Genomic DNA, 19,370 nt, shown 5'->3' on the forward strand with positions numbered 1-19,370 from the left:
GTGCCTAGATAAGATGGTGGATCACTTGCCAGCAGGCCTGCCCTGCTTGGAATATTATGCAAAACACATGGTTGATTAGTTAATGTGGTCAGGGACAGATGACTTGATACGTTTTGCCTCTGTGGATGGAAACACTCCTCATTCCCACCCCACCATGACACTTTGCCCTAGAATGGGAGAATTTCACCCATTTTTCAGTCAGTAGGGTGAACAGCTGATCCAACTCAACCTCCCCTTGCGGCCTCCAACATCACAGGAACCAGTCTACAGTCAATTCAATTCGTAATACGTAACAGAAAATTTGTATCTTCAGCTGATGTAGCACACACAAAGTGACCATATGTCTGTAAAATTTTATTTTAAGAAAAATCATGTCTGCATTCTGATTGTTCTTCCTTTCACCAGGAATGTTTATAAAGATTATCGCTTTCTGGAACTTGCTTGTGACTCTCAGGAGGAAGTAGATAGTTGGAAGGCATCATTTCTTCGAGCTGGTGTTTATCCAGATAAATCCACTGTAAGTTGCATTTTTTTTAAAAAAATACTGGTATGGTTTCAACCTTAAGTTTAAATATATGAAAATAAAGTGAGACAGAAGAAGTTTGACTAATAAAAATTGTGTAACTGTTGTACCTTTTGTATTTCATTTATGGATAGGCACACTACAAAGTGGGAAAGCAAGATAGTGAGTTACTTTGATTGACATTATCACCGTTTATTTTTAATTGTCAAAAAGACATAGAAAATACTATAAGCAAAAACGTTCTCTATGCATTTCCAGAGTATTTAGTTAGTTGCGCACCAGAAATGTCTGAATGTATCTTGCTCACAAAATATTGTCGTTATTTGTTAATGCTTTCTTATATAAACTCAAGAAAGCCTATTTTTCAATATTGTAAAGGACTCCACCTGGGTTTTACAGCTGTTTGTAGTTATCGAAGTAGTATTTTAAAACAAATCTTTAGAGAATGATATGAATGCATTTGAAACAATAAGTATTGTAATTTTTTTTCAAACGAAAGGCTGCTTAATTATTATTAGCCATTGCGTATTAGTGTTCCTCTGATTGGCTTCTGAAAAGAAAATGGTGATGGGGATGGATGTAGAGTCTGCCTAAATTTTGGATAAGTAAAATAAATTAGCAGGAAAGGAATGATATAATGTTGAGTTCATGTGGTATTCCAACTTCGTAAAACCCGTGACAAATCTGCAACTATCTGGTGTGGATCGTCTGAAAAAAGCTGTCAGTGAATGTTGGGAGGAATCATTCAAATCAAACCTCTGGTATGTTGTGTTTAGTTATAATTTGCAAATGTCACATGCTACTGTAGAGCTATTTTACAGGTTTGAGTGTTATTTTAAGGTAAGGGTAGATCCATAAAACAATTGTTTGATTGTAGTTTGTCTCATAATTTAAATTGCACTGTAACTCCACAAATATTTTTAAAAAATGGATTGGCATCCACACTCTGATGTTAATGTTGAATAATTGATCACTTATATTGTTTGATATTTTACTTTTCATGGGTTCAGTTTAAATATTTCTGTTGGAATGATTTTGATGTAATTTCATTTTGAGTTGTCTTCCCTTGGTGCTTGTTCTGAAATTTGTATGTTTTATCATATTTTGTTATTCTTAATGGCCTTTTAGTCGTGCTTAAAACTCGTACCTAGTTTTCCCTTTTTAAATAAGCTAATGTGCTGTGTTCACCAATGGCTTGTGTAAGGAATCAATGAGGTAATGTAAAGTAAAACGCTGCCAACTTCCTTTTTGGCATTGGGAAATCATTGCATGTCTCTCATTTATCAAATGAAAAAATATGTTTCTGTGGAGTAACTTTGTCTTAACATTTTCAGAAGTTTAATTGCAGCTTTGTTTCTCAATTTTGTTTTTAAGCTGCGTTGATTATCTGCCTAAAATTTGGCTTCTGAACCTGGAGTCATACTCTCTTCTGCTTTCATTTAAAATGGATAAGTCATAACAAACATTTTGCAATTTCTATTAACTATCAGAAAGGGAAAGATTTCAATGTTTGAAAGTTTTTTTTTACTGCCAGTAAATTGGAAAAATAAAGACAATTTTTATTTGTTATATTGAGGTAAGAATGTTTCTGACACATCATCCACTCAAAGAGCAGTATGGAAGCATCCCCATTGGTTAGTATCATTTGCCTCGCAGTCATTGAACATTCCAGGAGGTATTAATTGGCTGGAGATGGAACATCATGATCAAGTCCTGCCTCAGAGAACTGTTAGCCAATCAGATTGGCCAGCAAATCTGTAAGCACAGCAATGGGGAAGTGCCGGGAGATTGGAAAACAGCTAATGTTACGCCGCTGTTTAAAAAAGGTAGCAGACAAAAGGCAGGGAATTATAGGCCCGTTAGCTTAACGTCTGTAGTTGGAAAAATGCTAGAATCCATCATCAAAGAAGAAATAGCAAGACACCTAGAAAAGAACGGTTTGATCAAGCAGACGCAGCACGGATTCGTGAAGGGGAAGTCATGTTTAACGAATTTATTGGATTTTTATGAGGATGTGACTGGTGCGGTAGACAGAGGGGAACCGGTGGACATGGGGTTTTTAGATTTCCAGAAGGCGTTCGATAAGGTGCCTCACAAAAGGTTGCTGTAGAAGGTTAGGGTACACAGAGTTGGGAGTAAAATGTTAGCGTGGATTGAGGATTGGCTGTCTAACAGGAAGCAGAGAGTTGGAATAAATGGGTGCTTTTCTGGTTGGCAGTTGGTGACTAATGGCATGCCGCAGGGATCGGTGCTGGGGCCTCAACTGTTTACCATATACATAGACGATCTGGAGGAGGGGGCTGAGTGTAGGGTAACAAAGTTTGCTGATGACACGAAGATGAGCAGAAAAGTGAATTGCGCGGAGGATGTGGAAAATCTGCAGAGAGATTTGGATTGACTGAGTGAGTGGGCGAGGACCTGGCAGATGGAGGTTATCCACTTTGGAAGAAATAATAGCAGGATGGAATATTATTTAAATGGTGAAAAACTGCAGCATGCTACTGTGCAGAGGGACCTGGGGTCCTTGTGCACGAATCACAAAAACTCAGTCTGCTGGTGCAGCAGGTGATCAAGAAGGCGAATGGAATGTTGGCCTTTATAGCGAGGGGGATAGAATATAAAAGTAGGGAGGTCTTGCTGCAACCGTACAGGGCACTGGTGAGGCCGAGCTGGAGTACTGTGTGCAGTTTTGGTCCCCTTATTTGCGAAAGGATATATTAGCCTTGGAGGGAGTACAAAGATGGTTCACCAGGCTGATACCAGAGATGAGGGGGTTAGCTTATGAGGAGAGATTGAATAGATTGGGCCTGTACCCGTTGGAGTTTAGAAGGCTGAGGGGGGATCTTATAGAGACTTGCAAGGTAATGAATGGGCTAGATAGGGTAGAGGTAGAGAGATTCTTCCTGCTTAGAAAGGATAGCAGAACTAGAGGGCACAGCCTCAAAATAAAGGGGGGGGGGGCGGCGGGGGCACGCAGTTTAGAACAGAGTTGAGGAGGAACTTCTTCTCTCAGAGGGTGGTGAATCTCTGGAATTCTCTGCCCATTGAAGTAGTGGGGGCTACCTCGCTGAATATGTTTAAGTCACGGATAGATAGATTTCTGATCGATAAGGGAATTAAGGGTTATGGGGAGCAGGTGGGTAAGTGGAACTGTTCCACTTCAGATCAGCCATGATCTTATTGAATGGCGGGGCAGGCTCGAAGGGCTAGATGGCCTACTCCTGCTCCTATTTCTTATGCTGTTATGTTTCTGGCTGAAGAAATTCCTCTTTATTTCGTCCCATCAGCCTGAGGTTGTGACCTCTGATTCTAGTTTTTCCTACTAGTGAAGACATCCTCTCCACGTCCACTCTATCCAGGCTTTGCAGTATCCTGTAAGTTTCAGTAAGATCCCCACCTCATCCTTCTAAACTCCAACGAGTACAGACCCAGAGTCTTCAACCGTTCCTCATGTGTCAAGCTATTCATTCCAGGGGTCATTCTTGTGAACTTCCTCTGGACCCTTTCCAAGGGCAGCACATCCTTCCTTAGATACAGGGCCCAAATCTGTTCACAGTATTCCAAATGGGGTCTGACCAGAGCCTTATACAGCTTCAGAAATACGTCCCTGCTCTTGTGTTGAATGCAAGACACAAATGCTAACATTGCATTTGCCTTCCTAACTGCCGAGTGAACCTGCATGTTAACCGTAAGAGAATCAGTCCAGGATGAGGTATGTGTAGCTGATCACATGGCAGGATGGGGAGGTAAAGGCCAGGGGGGAAGGTGAGGAAAGAGCAGTGGGGAGATGGCACCTGCAAGGGACAGACCTTGTGGGAGGTTGCCCAGTATTGAAAGGAGGCCCCTGAAGGAGCGAGCTTCCCACTTTCACCTGAGGCCTAAGCAGAGTGACTTGCCGGGTTTCCCCTTAGTTCTGAAGTCTATCCAGGGAATTTTACAGGTCCCTAACTTAATGAACTGCATTTGCTGATCACAGTGCAATCTCTTTTACACCAGGGGATCAGTTTGCTGAACACCATAATTCAGTTGGCAGACATGACTTTTGAGCTTCCACTTTTTCGCCACTTTAATCCTCCAGCCACATTGACCTCTATTTCCTTGACTTACACTGCTCCAACAAAGCAAGCTTAAAGAATAGCAACTCATTTTTCCCTTAAGCACTTTAGAGTATTTTGGCCTTAACTTTGAGGTTAACGACTCTGTTTTAACAGTTGTTCCCATTTTTGATTTAATTTTTTGCTTTCTTTAATTTGACTTATTATTGTCACATGTATTGGGATACAGTGAAAAGTATTGTTTCTGTGCACTATTCAGACAAAGCATACCGTTCATAGAGCACATAGCAGAGGAGGAAAGGAGAAGGTGTCGCATATAGTGTTGCAGTTAAAGATAGAGTGAAGAGAAAGATTCACTTTGACAGCAAGAGATGGTTACAAAGGCTGGCTATCTTCACGCCATTGCTTGTTTTGGCTGGAGACCCCATCTGGTAGAGTGATCCACATCCTAGAGGTCTACCCACTTTATCATAACCTATTCCTGCCCCCAATATCCAGTTCCCCCCAGCCCATTCTGTTCCTTACCATGTCTGTGCACTTAATTAAAACTGTGAACCTCTGGCATTTTTGAGTTCTGATGAAGTGTCTCCAACCTGGAATGATAACTTTGTTGCTTTCACCACAGACACTCCATGACCGTTTTGGGCACGCTTTGAAACTTGTTCTTTAGTGCCAAGGAAAACTAAAATGTGTAGACAGTGGTACAGTGGTTAGCACTGCTGCCTCACAGCGCCATGGACCCGGGTTCAATTCCCAACTTGGGTCACTATCTGTGTGGAGTCTGCACGTTCTCCCCATGTCTGCATGGGGTTGCTCCGGTTTGCTCCCACACTCTGAAAGATGTCCTGGTTAGGTGCAGTGGCAATGCTAAATTTTCCCTCAGTGTACCTGATCAGGGACTGGAGTGTGGCGACTAGAGGATTTTCGCAGTAATTTCATTGCAGTGTTAATGTAAGCCTACTTGTGACACTAATAAATAAACTTAAACTTAAACTGGATAAAATTGCTTTGTTAACAATTAATAATTGTTCACCATTTCCTTTGCCTAAAAGTTCCTGTGTTGAACTCAGACATAGAATGGACCAATTCTGTCTACCTTGCTCATCTAATGTTATCATATGTTCAATCTGAACAAACAAATTGCATGTAAACAGTATTATTTCTCATATTTACTGTGTAAACTTTGACCAGCTCTAAATGCAAACTAAATGTCCTGAAGGGAGGTAAGGAACTTGGTAGCATTGTATATGTTTATTATAACATACTACACAGTGAAATTTCTCGAACTCTAACTTCATGAATACAGGTAAGGTGTCAATGCACCTCAGCCATCTAGCATTTCAGTCGAAAATCATTTTGGACAAACTTGGCAGTTCAATGGGAGAAAGATTTTTTTTGCACCAGCACTGTCAGAGAAACATGTTGTGAAAGATGTTACTGTCATGCCTGACTTTCTTTGTATGTGTTTTTGCTTTCTGCACAGCCTGAGAATGAGGAGGCAGTAGGTACAGATAACTTTTCCATGGACCCTCAACTGGAGAGACAGGTGGAGACCATTCGTAACTTAGTGGAGTCTTACATGTATATCATTAACAAGACCGTCCGAGACCTGATGCCGAAGATAATTATGCACCTTATGATAAATAATGTGAGTTTTACTCTGTCAAAGAATGTCAAAGCATTCAAAAAATATATAAAGAGTACTTCATACATTTTAGAATCAAGTTAACCTATTTTTAAAATTTACATTATATATAGTAACTTTACATTTGCTATGAAAGCAAAAAAAGCTCTCCTTCTAAATTGCGACAGAAATGACTAACACATGTATTATACTCAACTGAGTTATTTAGTTTGAGAGAAAGCCAAATCATTAACAATACCTAAAACATGCTTCATGTCAGGTTCCTATGACCTCTGATGTTTTTATTAGCCCGATAAATGAATAGAGTTGTCTCCCAGTCATTGACAATAAAGATAGATGGCCAGTGGCTTGTTTAAACTGACGGGTGTCAGCCAGTCATAGATCTGGGCAAGCATTTAATTATTAGATAGCTTGTGATATATTGATGCCTAGAAATGAGGCCAGAAAATACTCTGCGATCAATCCGTTCGAAGATTGCACATTGGAGGTGCATTAAGATAGTATTTCAATGTTAAACATGTATACTTGTTCCAATTTTATAGTCACTAAAATCTTTTTATGTAGTGAGTTGTTTTGATCTGAAACATACTGAGAAGGCAGTAGAAGCAGATTCAACAGTGGGGAACTGGAGTGTCAGCTGTGACTCATGGCTGATCTGTTGATCCTCATAACCCAGAGTTTTAGGCTGGGCATCATTCCTCTGCATCTTCCCTAAAGCTTTGAAATATTTGCTGTGTGCAGGGATCAAAGTGGACATATATTCCAAGTGTGGATGTAACAAATCTTTTTAAAGCTGACTATAACTTTATTTTCCAAGAAGAAAAAGATTTGGATTTATTTGGCTTCTTTCTGAAACTAAATTATTCTTTGTGCATTTTTTTTGCATGCATGATGTAACTCATTGGGTGGGATTTTCCAGCATAACTCATGCCAAAACTTGAAAATTCTGCCCCAGGTCAATGGACCTTTGCATAGTTCACCCTTTGCCCACTACAATTCTCGTGCTGGGTGACGTGGGAAAATTCGCCCCATTGATTCAGCTCAATCTGTGCAGTTGAAACACATTATCAGCTACAATGGCATATGAAAGTAATGAATAGAAGTTGAATGATTGTTTGCTTTAATATGAACATAACATCATGGATATTTTATACTGAATGGCTATTATTGAAATTGGGATGGAACTGAATCTAGGTTTGGAAAGTTCTCAGAAGTGATGCTAACATGAACATCAAGTGCCAACTTGATTTTCCACCAAACATATTACAACTATTTCTACCAAATTATTTCTATCACATTAAGAAAATAATATTGAAATTTTCAGAACTGCTATACTAATCATAAAAATATTGTGTTTTATTCTACTTTCTAATATTCATGCCGCATTTTTCACTCTGCAATTGAACCTTCACCAACAGTGACGCAGACGAATGCAAGGTTTAAGAGAGGAGTCAAAATCCTAAATCAACCCTTTAATGTTACTGTAGTTGACAATGTCTACCATTAACTGATAGGATATCTAGATTCTACCTATTCCGTGAAATCAGGAAACGGAAAATAGCGACTCCAAAATCATTCACATCATACTGTGTCAGGTTTAAAGATTAATTCCTTCACTGTGGTCTTAAAACTCAAGTGACTGTTTAATTTTGTTGAAACAGTCTATTATCAATTACACCATCCTGTATGACTCCAAATTGAGTAGCTGACCTCCAATTTTCATTCACAGAGTCTGCCTACTTCCACAAGAACACAAGAAATAGAAGCAGGAGAAGGCCACCAGACCCTTCACGCCTGCCCTGCCATTCAATACAATCAAGGCTGATCAATGCTGGCTTCAGCGCCTTTTCTGTACCATTTCCCCATTACTCTCTATTCCTTGATCTGTCAAATATTTATCCACCTCCACTTTAAATGCTTCTAATTATCCAACCTCCATCACTCTTTGGCGTAGAGAATTCCAGAGATTCAACACCATCTGTGAGAAGAAATTTTTACGCATCTCAATTTAAATGACCAGGCGTTTATCTTGTAGCTATGTCCCCTTCCTTGAGACTCTGGCACTTGTGGAAACATCTAACCATCTACCCTGTCAAATCCCCTTAGGATCTTATATGTTTGAATAAGGTCACCGCTCACTTTTCTAAACTCCAAGGAATATAGAACTAGGCTGTTTAGTCTCTCTTGATTGGATAACCCTCTCATCCCAGCAATTAGCTGGTGAATCTCCTGTGGGCTGCCTCCCATACTTTTTAGGTATGGGGACTAAAACTGTATGCATTACTTTCAGTGAGGCCCCTGTCCAATTGCAACAAAACCTCCCTGTCTTTAAACTCCAACCCTTTGGCAATAGACAAAATGCCATTTGCCTTCTTAACTACTTGTTGGACTTGTCCATTAGCTTTTTATGATTCATGCATTAGAATACCTAAATCTCACTATATTTCACTCCACTTCTGTCATATTACCTACTGCTGACAATGAAACACTCGTTATCAGGAGCCTTTGACTCCTGCATGCTTGACTACTCCAGTGTCTACTGGATAGTTTCTCATTAACTAATCTCCATAAATCTGATGTCAAGCAGAATTTTGCTTCTGGTACTCCATTCACATATCCTGTTATATTCTTTCTTGAGATGTGAGCATTGCAGGTAAGGCCAGCATTAGTTGCCCAGCCCTATTTGCCCTTTAATAGGTGGTGGTGGTGGTAAGCCATTTACTTCAATCACTATGACAAAATATGAATGAAAATGATAAACCTAAAAGCACAAAAAGTGAGGGCATTTGTGCAACAGTTACTATTGCTTTTAACTCATTGATTGCCGATGCAGATTCCTTTCCAGTTTTGACAAAATAGCAAAATGCTGATACTTGATTCAGTTTTAGATAAATTAATTGGACTTTTCTGTCATCTTCTAAACTGAGGACAGCTTTTACACATTCCAGATGGACTTGGCCATGAATTTAGCAATATATTTATGTAATTTTTTCAATAATGTTCCATAGACGAAGAACTTTATCAACACTGAGCTTTTAGCAAAACTGTACTCCTCAGAGGACCAGAACACCTTGATGAAGGAATCACCTGAGCAGGCCCAAAAGCGTGATGAAACACTACGTACATACAATGCCATCAATGAAGCACTGAACATTATTGGTGATATCAACACAAATACAATAACTGTTCCGTTGCCTCCTCCTGTGAATGATTCCTGGCTACATTCAGACTGCAGGTATGAATGCAGAAGTGACAAGTTTAGGTGAGAGCTTCTGGCCAGAATTCTTTGCCGTTCATGCCAGCGGGATGCTCTAGTGAACCAGATTTGGCTGAGTGCCAAATTCTCCATCCTTGCTTGCCGAGGTGGTGGGGTGTGAACGCCTGGAGAGTTCTGACCTGAGATTAATTTATCATCTATTCTATCTTTTTTTTCAGGGAATTGTACTCATGTATTTATTTTAAACAACTGAATGTTTGTTTCACAGAAGAATGATGGTTAGACTCATGAATTCAAATTCCCATAGTTAGAATTAAGCTGGATGTATTCATCCCCACCACTAGGTCCTCATCTCAACCTCAGAAGTAAGTCCAACTGCAATTATAGATTTGTTATTGCCTTTTGTTTGCATTGTAGACCTGAATTTGTCCTTATAATTCACAGAACTCTTATTCATAGAATCACAGAATCTCTACAGTGCAAAAGGGTGCCATTTGACCCACTCAGTCTGCACTGACTCTCCAACAAAGCATCTTACGTAGGTCCATCCCTGCCCTATCTCCGTAGCCCCACACATTTAGCCTGTTAATCCCCCTAATCTACACACGTGGGGCATTAAGAGACAATATTGCATGGCCAACCCACCTAACCTGCTCATCTTTGGACTGTGGGAGGAAATTGGAGCACCCAGAGGAAACCCTAGCAGACACAAGGAAAACATGTAAACTCTACACAGACAGTGACTAGAAGCCAGAATCGAACTCAAGTCCCTGGCGCTGTGAGGCAGCAGTATTATGTCCATCCTGTCCATATGTCCCGCTGATTTTTTTTCTCACACTTATTTAGCTTGCTTGGATTTTCCCCTTCTACCCTGAACTTTTCCTGCTCCAAAACATAGTCCCAGTTTCCCATGAAACAGATGCCCTCCCTTCACCACGACGCTTCCCACCATGGATTGACAATCTTAACATTTCTCTTATATGGAAGAAATTCATCCTGCTTACTTAGCTCTAAGCCGCAGATATGTCTATCCCAGCTGGGAGAGCAGCCTGAGCTCTCAGTCAGAACAGTTAGCAATGTGAAGTGAGCGCAGCTATAAAATTCTAATAAAAATTTGCAAAAATAAAGTCTTCAATTTTAATAGAAAACAGATTTCTGATTCATCACAATAAACTCATCCAAACTCATTGAATTGCTTCAGGAATGATGCTCAAAAAAATCACCCTTCCCACTTCGATAAGTCAAACAAGTCTCTTGAATGCTTTTACAGCTTTATATGTATACCTTTGATCAGTTGTACTCCTTAGTGTCATATTTCCTGGCTCCCAGATTTTCAGTAACTCTAGTGTTCCACACAGTAGTTATTCTTACGGGGGCGGGCAGCTTGGAGGCGGGGGGGGACGGTGGTTGCAGTTAGCTTAGTTGGCTAGACAGCTAGCGTGTGGATCAGATTATCAACAACAGGAAGGGATTCAATCCCTGTACTGTCTAAGGTAGACTCAGGGCCTGCCTTCTCACCCCTACCCATTGTTAAAAAAAAATCACAGCACTTTGCCATGATTCAGTGAATATTCACCAAGGACTTGCCTTCAGGCAGCAAACTGAGGAAGAAGGAGACGTTATGCCTATAAGCCTCAATCCTGGTCCTAACAAAATATGCATAGAGTGCTTTCTTTTAAATGTGTCAGTTGATTCATTTGTTTTAGTTGGGACCACTTCTTTCTGCCCACTGCTCTAAGGAGCAGAGGTATTCTTTCTAACCATTTGCATTCCCTGAGGCTTAACTTGTACACTCAATTCCAGTTCTGTTCTCTCGTTACATGTCAAGTAATCACAATTTTAAAACAATGGCTAATATCACTTCTCAAACTACTTTTGTTGAATTGGAATAATTTTAGTTTCAGACTAGCCCTAGACTTCAGAACCAGGCATGCTACTCTTTTCTTAATCTTGCACAACGTATCAATGTTCTTTTGGAAGATATTCCGAACATTATATGGGAACATTTTTTGTTTTGGTTCCTCTGGCTGTTCAGCATAGGTCGTTAAAAACAAATATTCTGTACCTCAATATTGATGTTCATTTTTGTTCTAGTGAAAATCCTCTACTTGCCTCCCGAGGCGGAATTTTGCAAGTCTTACTCTATCTAAACTGCTTTATTGACCTTAAATAATCTCTAAATATTTTAGTCACCATCTGTTTTTCTCTGAAAGACTTACTGTGGTTTTTTTTAAAAGCTAAATAAAGATTACAATATATAAGGGAACTCTGAACAAAGTAAGCGACGAAACAAAATCAAGATCTTATAAATCATTTGCTTTTTTTAAACATGGGGCACAATTTTATGGCCTCACTCAAACGAGATCAGAAATTCCCACCCAAGATCAACGGACATTTCCGTTGTCCACCCCTCGCCCGCTCTGATTCTGTGGCGGGCAGGGCAATAAAATTCTGGCAAGTTTCCATTTTGATTTTAAAAACCTATAGTCCACTGATGGATGTATTTGATACCATATTTAGAAGCTATGAAATTCTCTTGAAGGTGATTTTTATATCAATTAATGTTTAAAATCTTGACTTTTTTTTGTTACCCTATTTATTGATCTTTTCTAGTCCCATGTCCATTATCTTTCACGTTATAGTGAACGAAAACCTAGATGATCAGAAGATTAAGGTTCACTATACTATACCTCAATACTGGGCTTTATCCACAAGAGGAGAATTCCCAATTGCATGTGTACCACCATTCTGTTTTCCATCCTTATAGTGTATGAATGATTTAGTTTTGTGTTATGAGCCTGTAGCTAAAAAGAATTGCCCACTGCCCAAGCTCTACACTCAGGATTGTTGCAACTGGGAGAAGTTCTCTTGTATCAATTTGGACTCAATACAGAATCCCAGAAATGAATGCTTAGCCCTTTGCCTTTCCAATCTGTCCTGATTTGTTATCATTTTCAAATGTGACACAGTGTAAAGAAACAAGAGTAAGCTATGATGTATCTTTGAGGAATAGCTCTAAACAAATGTAATGTATTGCAGAACTACACCTCCAAGCCCTGCAACTCAACACTGGCAATCGGTATGTGGTCATCCATCAGGCCAACCATCTGGACCCAGGCCTACCTCATCCATTTTACCAACTGGAGCCTCTCCCATTCCATCTCGTCCAGGCACCTATCCTGCCTTCTGTATTTCCAGCAATGCTGACACACTTGGATGTCCCCCACAGATCCCTTCAAGGCCCTCACGCGGCCCCAACATCCCAAGGTAAATAGATCTCCAACCTCTTGATTAACAGTTATGCACTTGGTTTTCCTTGCCTGTAATCAGTTTTGCAGTACAATGTTCTGAATCATCAATTTGACCGTAATATGATCTTGTTTCGGTTTATTTGAGGTAGGCCCCTTTACTTACATAGTTGCTGGATGTAAGAATACTGTTTAGGAGGAGAAATATATAAAATATTTCATTTATTCCTGGTGTTGGGGAGTAACCTCCAAAATGGGGATTAATGTGTACACTTTCATTGCAATGCAGGCAATGTGTTAAATTTATACTACTTGCTGTTTTAAATGGTTTGTGCATGCACCCAGTACTACCACTCTGTTGATTGGCTGCACACATCATTCTGGAGCCAGATACAAATGGCTGGAGCTACTTAATGACAGCCTGCACGTCCTAAAAGAGATGTTTATTTTGGCTGTGAGAAGCAGTGGGAACCATTTAAAAATTGAATTGTATGATTGATACTTGAGGAATGACTCAACATGCAACACAATGAATATCAAGGCCTGGGATTTTCCGCTTCCATTCGAGTCAGGCGGCTATGATGACGAGATTGGAAAATATCACGAGAAGATCAGAGTTGCATTTCATATCAACGTAAAAGCAGAATGATTGTTCCCTTCCCCCGTCATTCTATGTTGGGAACCTCATTGCAATAAATTAGCATCTCATTATTGAGCACATATGCCGGAATCATATTGCCATGTTAAATAAAGCATCCACGATCCGTGCTGTCACAACGACGCAAAGCACCATTGACCTCAAAAGGCACATGTCTAGTAAGCAGTACTCCCAGGGGAGCTTGGAGGTGAGCACAGTGTTCAGGCAGCAGGCTCATGCAGGGGGTGCCAGAGTGATGCCAGGGTAATGGTAAGTTGCTGCCAGCTTGTCGTCAGTGTGTACCAAAGGGTGCGTCAGGAGGTGCACTTGGGTGAAGAATGTTTCCTAGTGTTCTCGCTGGGCGCTGAAGTAGCCTTTAAAAATGGTGCACGGATCATCGATTCACAGAGTTGATGATGGGGTGGGAAAGTCAGAGGCCGTCTGCCACTGATATGACTTAAAGTTTAAGTTTATTTATTAGTGTCACAAGTAGGTTTACATTAATACTGCAGTTACTGTGAAAATCCCCAAGTCGCCACACTTCAGTGCCTGTTCGGGTACACTGAGGGAGAATTCAGCATGGCCAGTGCACAATACCACCTAACCTCTTTCAGACTGTGGGAGGAAACTGGAGCACCCAGAGAAACCCACGCAGACACGGGAAGAACATGCAGATTCCGCACAGACTGTGACCCAAGCCAGGAATCGTACCCTGGTCTCTGGTGCTGAGGCAGCAGTGCTAACCACTGTGCCACCAGAACCCCTGCCTGCCTTTTTCTTTAAAGTCCTGTGCTATATAGTGGAAAAAGCCACCATTGCTGTTAGTAGCCTCAATGCTGCCTTTCCTGCCCGAAATCTTGCCCAATGTTTTCTGACTTCACCCTAAAGGTTGTAGCATGAGACATGGAAATAAAAGAGTGACTTCCTGTATGCAAATATGAACAAAGAACAAAAACAGCCCGGGAAACAGGCCCTTCGGCCCAACCAGCCCACGCCGCCATCTCAACACCACCAGACCCCCTCTCCACCCACGACCCTTGTCTAATGTTTTATGGCCATCCAGATTGAGGGAAACTGATTTAGGGACAATTTATTACAGCCAATCAGCCTAACAGCACATCTTTGGGGTGTGGGAGGAAACCGGCCAAGAAATCTTCGGGACACTGTGGGTAGTGGGTAGTTTAATGCTGGGGTGTAGCTTGAAGGACATGGATGTAGGAAGGAAATTTAATGATTGGACACTAGGGGATTTTCACAGTAATTTCATTGCAGTGTTAATGTAAGCCCACTTGTGACATTAATAAATAAACTTAGCTGTCGTGGTGAGTGACAATCATCTTCAAATGGTATTTCCTTCCAAATGAAATCTGCTTCATTGCTCAATTCATTAAACCCAATCACTCTACTAACAATAAGCCCTATCAACCACTAAAAAACTTTCAATTCATATACTTTAACCCAGCCCCACACATTTGGTACTTTGCAACCCATAACTCACAGCTCGCATGCACTGGCAGCTATTCAAGCAAGGCAGCCATATCATCCAAATGTACTGTCAAGCACTCACTGGCACCTCTTACAGGAGAAGGTAGCACCTGACAGGAGGCAGCAGAAAGTAACAGGAGGGGACATCCGCATTTCTCAAAATTCAATCATGAAATGTGGGTGGTGCCAGCATTTATCAACCAACTCTAATTACCTTTGAGATGGTGATGGTGAACCCCCTTCTTGAAATGCTGCAGTCTATTTGGTGAAGGTATCCCCACAGAGATATCAAGCAGGAAATTCCAGGATATTGACCAAGTGACAATGAATGAATGGTGATCTGCATGTTGTAAGTCTTGGAAGGGAACTTGTATGTGGTGGTGCTGTCCTTATTCTTTTAGCTGGTAAAGATCAAAGATTTGGGAGGAGCTCCCAAAGATCCCTATGGGGGAGACAATGCTGGCCATCTTGAAAGGAAGTACAGTCGTGCTGAGGAGGAGCTAGATGAGAACTTTGGTAGACTGACCAAGTTACAGAAGCAGATGAATGTACACAGACAAATTGCCTGATACACTGGAAAGCTTGTACTAAAAATCAAGGACCATGGAGAAGTCCAACACTGACTTGACAGTGGGCAGTATGTAGCATTTAGAACTTTTCCTTTCCAACATGGAAGTGGTGATCATTGTATCTGCAGAGTGTTCTGTGATGCAGCATCTGATGGCTGATATTGCAGTTTCCTTTGCTGCCCAAAAGACTTTTATCAAAAGTTTATGTGCTGCAGTGCAAGATCAGACTGCTGCCATCATAGTTGTGGACACCATTATTCAAAGGGCTTACAGGGCGTTAACAGAGTCCACCCATCTGTTTTCCCCCAGAGCCATAGGATTGCTGAAGTGCCATCTCAAGAGCTTGGCAGTCCATAGAACACAAACCTGCTGTTCTCTTTCATGATGACAGTTTTTGTACTCACACTCTCCCCGCACACTTTGTGTGTCAGCCAATTGTCTGCAGCCCAAGCCAAGATGGCACAGTTTAAATCTGAGCTGTCTACATCCAAGGCTGCATGAGATCACACTCCAAGGCCATTAGTAGTCTCAATTGAAGGACAACAGCCTTCCAGTACCTTCTACATGTAATGGTACAGCAGCATTTTGGAGCACTAGAATAGGCAAAGGCACTAAGGAAGTGCATAAGGGAAATTAGTTTACTTTTGATTGCACTATGTAATGAGTGAAATTATAAAAATTAGAATGTGCATTTCTGGTAGTTTTTAATAGTTTCCCCCGAGCAGGAAAGAAAGTGAAAGATGTTGATATTGTGTTCTGTAATGTTCCTGCTTTGCACGTTTGTGTGGGTTTTGGAACAGGTTCCAGAGCAACGTCATTAGTAGATTAACCTTGCCACCCTTCATCTCGCCATTGGCTTATATGGTGATTCAAATACAGGTGGACAAGGGGACAAGCACAGAATGAAGGAATTCTGACTGCTGCCATGTTAATGGGCATTGACCTGCATGATGCACTGACTTGTCACATACCAGCTGCATGGTGAGGGAGTGAAATCCCTCACAGTTTATGGCAGAGTTCACATGAAGCACATTTAAAGCAAGTGGCACCCTGCACCATGGGGAAAACTGCAACCTATGCAGAGTCCAGTCTTCACTCAGTGCTTTGGAGCAATAGAATAGACAAAGGCACTGAAGGAGGGCATAGAAGAAATCAGTTTAATTTTGTATGCATGGGAAAGAGGGAATACAGTCAATGTTTCTGTGGGCGTAGAAAGCCTCAGCAGCCTTCCTTATACAGTAGTGCATTGCACAATGCAAAATGTTGCTTATATTTCCAGCCTGGAAGAAGCTAGATGAATAATAATTAAGAACCATGGTCACTTTGGCAGTTATAGCTATTCTTCCCCTGTGCTCAGATTGCAATGGTAGGACTGTAGCAATTGGTAGATTTCAGTCATGACCTATTTTGTGAAGTGTAGACACACCATATATCAGACCTCACGGAAGTTTAAATGAGATAATTATTTCCTGGAGGCCTTCACTGTATTTGGTCCTATACTGAGAATCTTTCTTCCCCCTTCCTCCTCTTCCATCTTCTTTCAGCTTGTCTTGCTTTGCATGGCCTCTTTTCATTCACCCAGTCATGTTTAGTTCTTTGAGAAAACCCCACAGCAAGCTTCAGCCCAAGATTTTTAATGATCAAAAAGCTACTTTGGCGCCAGCCAGACCGCTCTTTGTAAACAGCACAAACTTTAGCCAAATACAGGAAATCTCCAAAGATATGTACAATTGCACCAGTAGCGAAAAGAAATACTCTAGTATCTAACTTGTAATAAATAGTTCATAATCCTTTTAAATAGTGCTAGTGGTGATGGCTTCTGACCACAAAAGCAGAAGAAATCTAATCTGACCAATTTTTGCCCATCGTTCTATGTGCAAGCAGTCAACGTCACTGCCATCAAGTAGTATTTACCCAGCAATAACTTGCTGTCCAGTACGCAGTCTGAGTTTTCCTGGGGCCATTTGGCTCCAGACTTTATTACAACCTTGACTTGTTGTCCATGTTATGTGGACAAAAGAGCTGATTTCCAGAGATGAGGTAAGTGCGGCTATCCTTAACATTAAAGCAGCATTTGTGTGGCATCGATGAAACTCTAGAAAATTGAAGTCAGCAGAATTAAGGGACAAAACTCTGCACTGGCTCGCATTGTACCTACCTAAAGAAAGATGGCTGTGGTTGTTGGAAGTCAGTCACCTTAGTCCTGGGCCATTACTGCAGGAGTTCCTCAGGATAGTGTCTCGGTGCAGCCAATTTCAGTTGCGTCATCGATGACCATCGTAAGGTCAGAAGTCCTGATGATTGCACAGTATCCAGTTTCGTTCAATGCAGACCACCTGATTGGTACCCCATCTATCACTGAAAACATTCACTCTTTCCACTGCTGATGTATAGTGACAGCAGTGTGTACCATCTGCATGATGCATTGCAGCAATTTTCCAAGACTCCTTCCACAGCCCTTCTAAATCTATGACGCCTACCACCCAGAAACTGGACAAGCAGGCACATGGGAAGGAACAAGTAAAATATTTTGGATAATAGAGGTGGGCAGTGCAAATGCCACCTTGGCGACAATGGCCTTATCCTGAGAATGAATAAATGATTACAAATATCCTCAAACTGTATCATGCCAAAGGATTATAATTAACTGAGTCTTCAGCACCTTGTACCTTCAGAATCTTCTTCATTCATGTGTATGTGAAACAGGGAAGATGATAGTGCACTCTGGCATTGAAACTGCCTGGTACAAAGAAAAATGTACCAAGCAGAAAGTCTTACACCAATCTGCAGGATATAAAATAGAGTTTACTATATTTAACTCATTTGTATTTCAGAGGGTAATTATTTGGTTTAAACTAAAATTCAGAACACTTATTTGAAATTCTGTGCAATCCCAATTAACAAAATTGTAAACTAACAATTGAGTAGGTTGGGCCTGTATTCATTGGCATTTAGAAGAATGAGAGGCAGCCTTATGGAGACATATAAGATTCTCAGGGGGTTTGACAGAGTAGATGCTGAGAGGTTGTTAGCCCTTGCAGACAGCATAATCTCGGACTAAAGAACCATACATTTAAGTCAGAAATGAGGAGGAATTTTTTCTCTCAGAGGGTAGTGAACCACAGAGGCCTGTAGAAGCTAGATTGTTAACTCTGTTCAAGACTGAGATAGACACATTTTTAATCAGTAAGGGAACCAAGGGTTACAAGAATAAGACAGGAAAGTGAAATTGAGGATTATCATGTCAGATCAGTCATGATTTTATTGAATGGTGGAGCGGACTCGGGCTGAATGGCCTACTTCTGCTATTATGTCCAATGGTTTTAACAATTGCAGACTTGAAAATTGAAAATGCTGGTTTTAAGTTCTTTTAATATTACGCATACACACAAAAGAAATCAAGAAATGTAATATTGTATGTTGAGTACTTCACTGATTTTTTAAAAATTTGATTATTTGTAGAATAAGTAATTATTTTTGATTCTGTTCTGTGAACATTTCATTCATATGGTTGGAAAATATGAATCATGGAAGTATGATCAATGCAACATTAAAACTGAAGGAAGTCACATTTCAAAGTGATTAGTCTGTAATTAATTTGAGGACTTGGTGATTGAAACTTGATATTAGAATTTCATTTTCAAGGGCCACATAACTCTTCAAATGTTGTTTTTGCAGTGCTGCCCAGCAACTGATTACCTCCTTAGATACTTATCTAAGGGTACATGAGAAAGAGGTCCTGAAATGATAATCCCACTTTTTATCAAAGCTCTTTTTTGTGCTACAGGGATCTTCCATCTGCTGATTTGAAAATGTAACACTCTCACCTACCCCAACCAAATCAAGGACAAAATTGGATTCAGTGCTTTTATTCAGTTACTTTGATTATCATTTCCTTGTCCTTACTGTAGCCTCTAAAAGAAACTGTACTTCATTGTTCCTTTCTTGTATTACCTATTTGCAGTTCTTGGCAGTTTCTTTATGTCTCCCA

The 19,370-nt window shown here is 40.6% G+C and overlaps 1 protein-coding gene across 3 annotated transcripts in view; it reads left to right on the forward strand.

Annotated features, from left to right (window-relative positions):
• dnm3a (dynamin 3a) overlaps positions 1-19,370 on the forward strand; it is a 183,375-nt gene that overhangs the window by 142,714 nt on the left and 21,291 nt on the right. For all 3 annotated transcript variants that reach the window (XM_080195910.1, XM_080195908.1, XM_080195909.1), the window contains 4 exons: positions 406-517; positions 6,062-6,226; positions 9,232-9,458; positions 12,480-12,707. In XM_080195910.1, coding sequence (XP_080052036.1) covers positions 406-517; positions 6,062-6,226; positions 9,232-9,458; positions 12,480-12,707 — 732 coding nt within the window. The remainder of the gene's footprint in view (positions 1-405; positions 518-6,061; positions 6,227-9,231; positions 9,459-12,479; positions 12,708-19,370) is intronic.

This window comes from Carcharhinus amblyrhynchos, chromosome 9, assembly GCF_965287045.1.
Source record: "Carcharhinus amblyrhynchos chromosome 9, sCarAmb.v2.hapA, whole genome shotgun sequence".
Taxonomy (NCBI): Eukaryota; Metazoa; Chordata; class Chondrichthyes; order Carcharhiniformes; family Carcharhinidae; genus Carcharhinus; species Carcharhinus amblyrhynchos.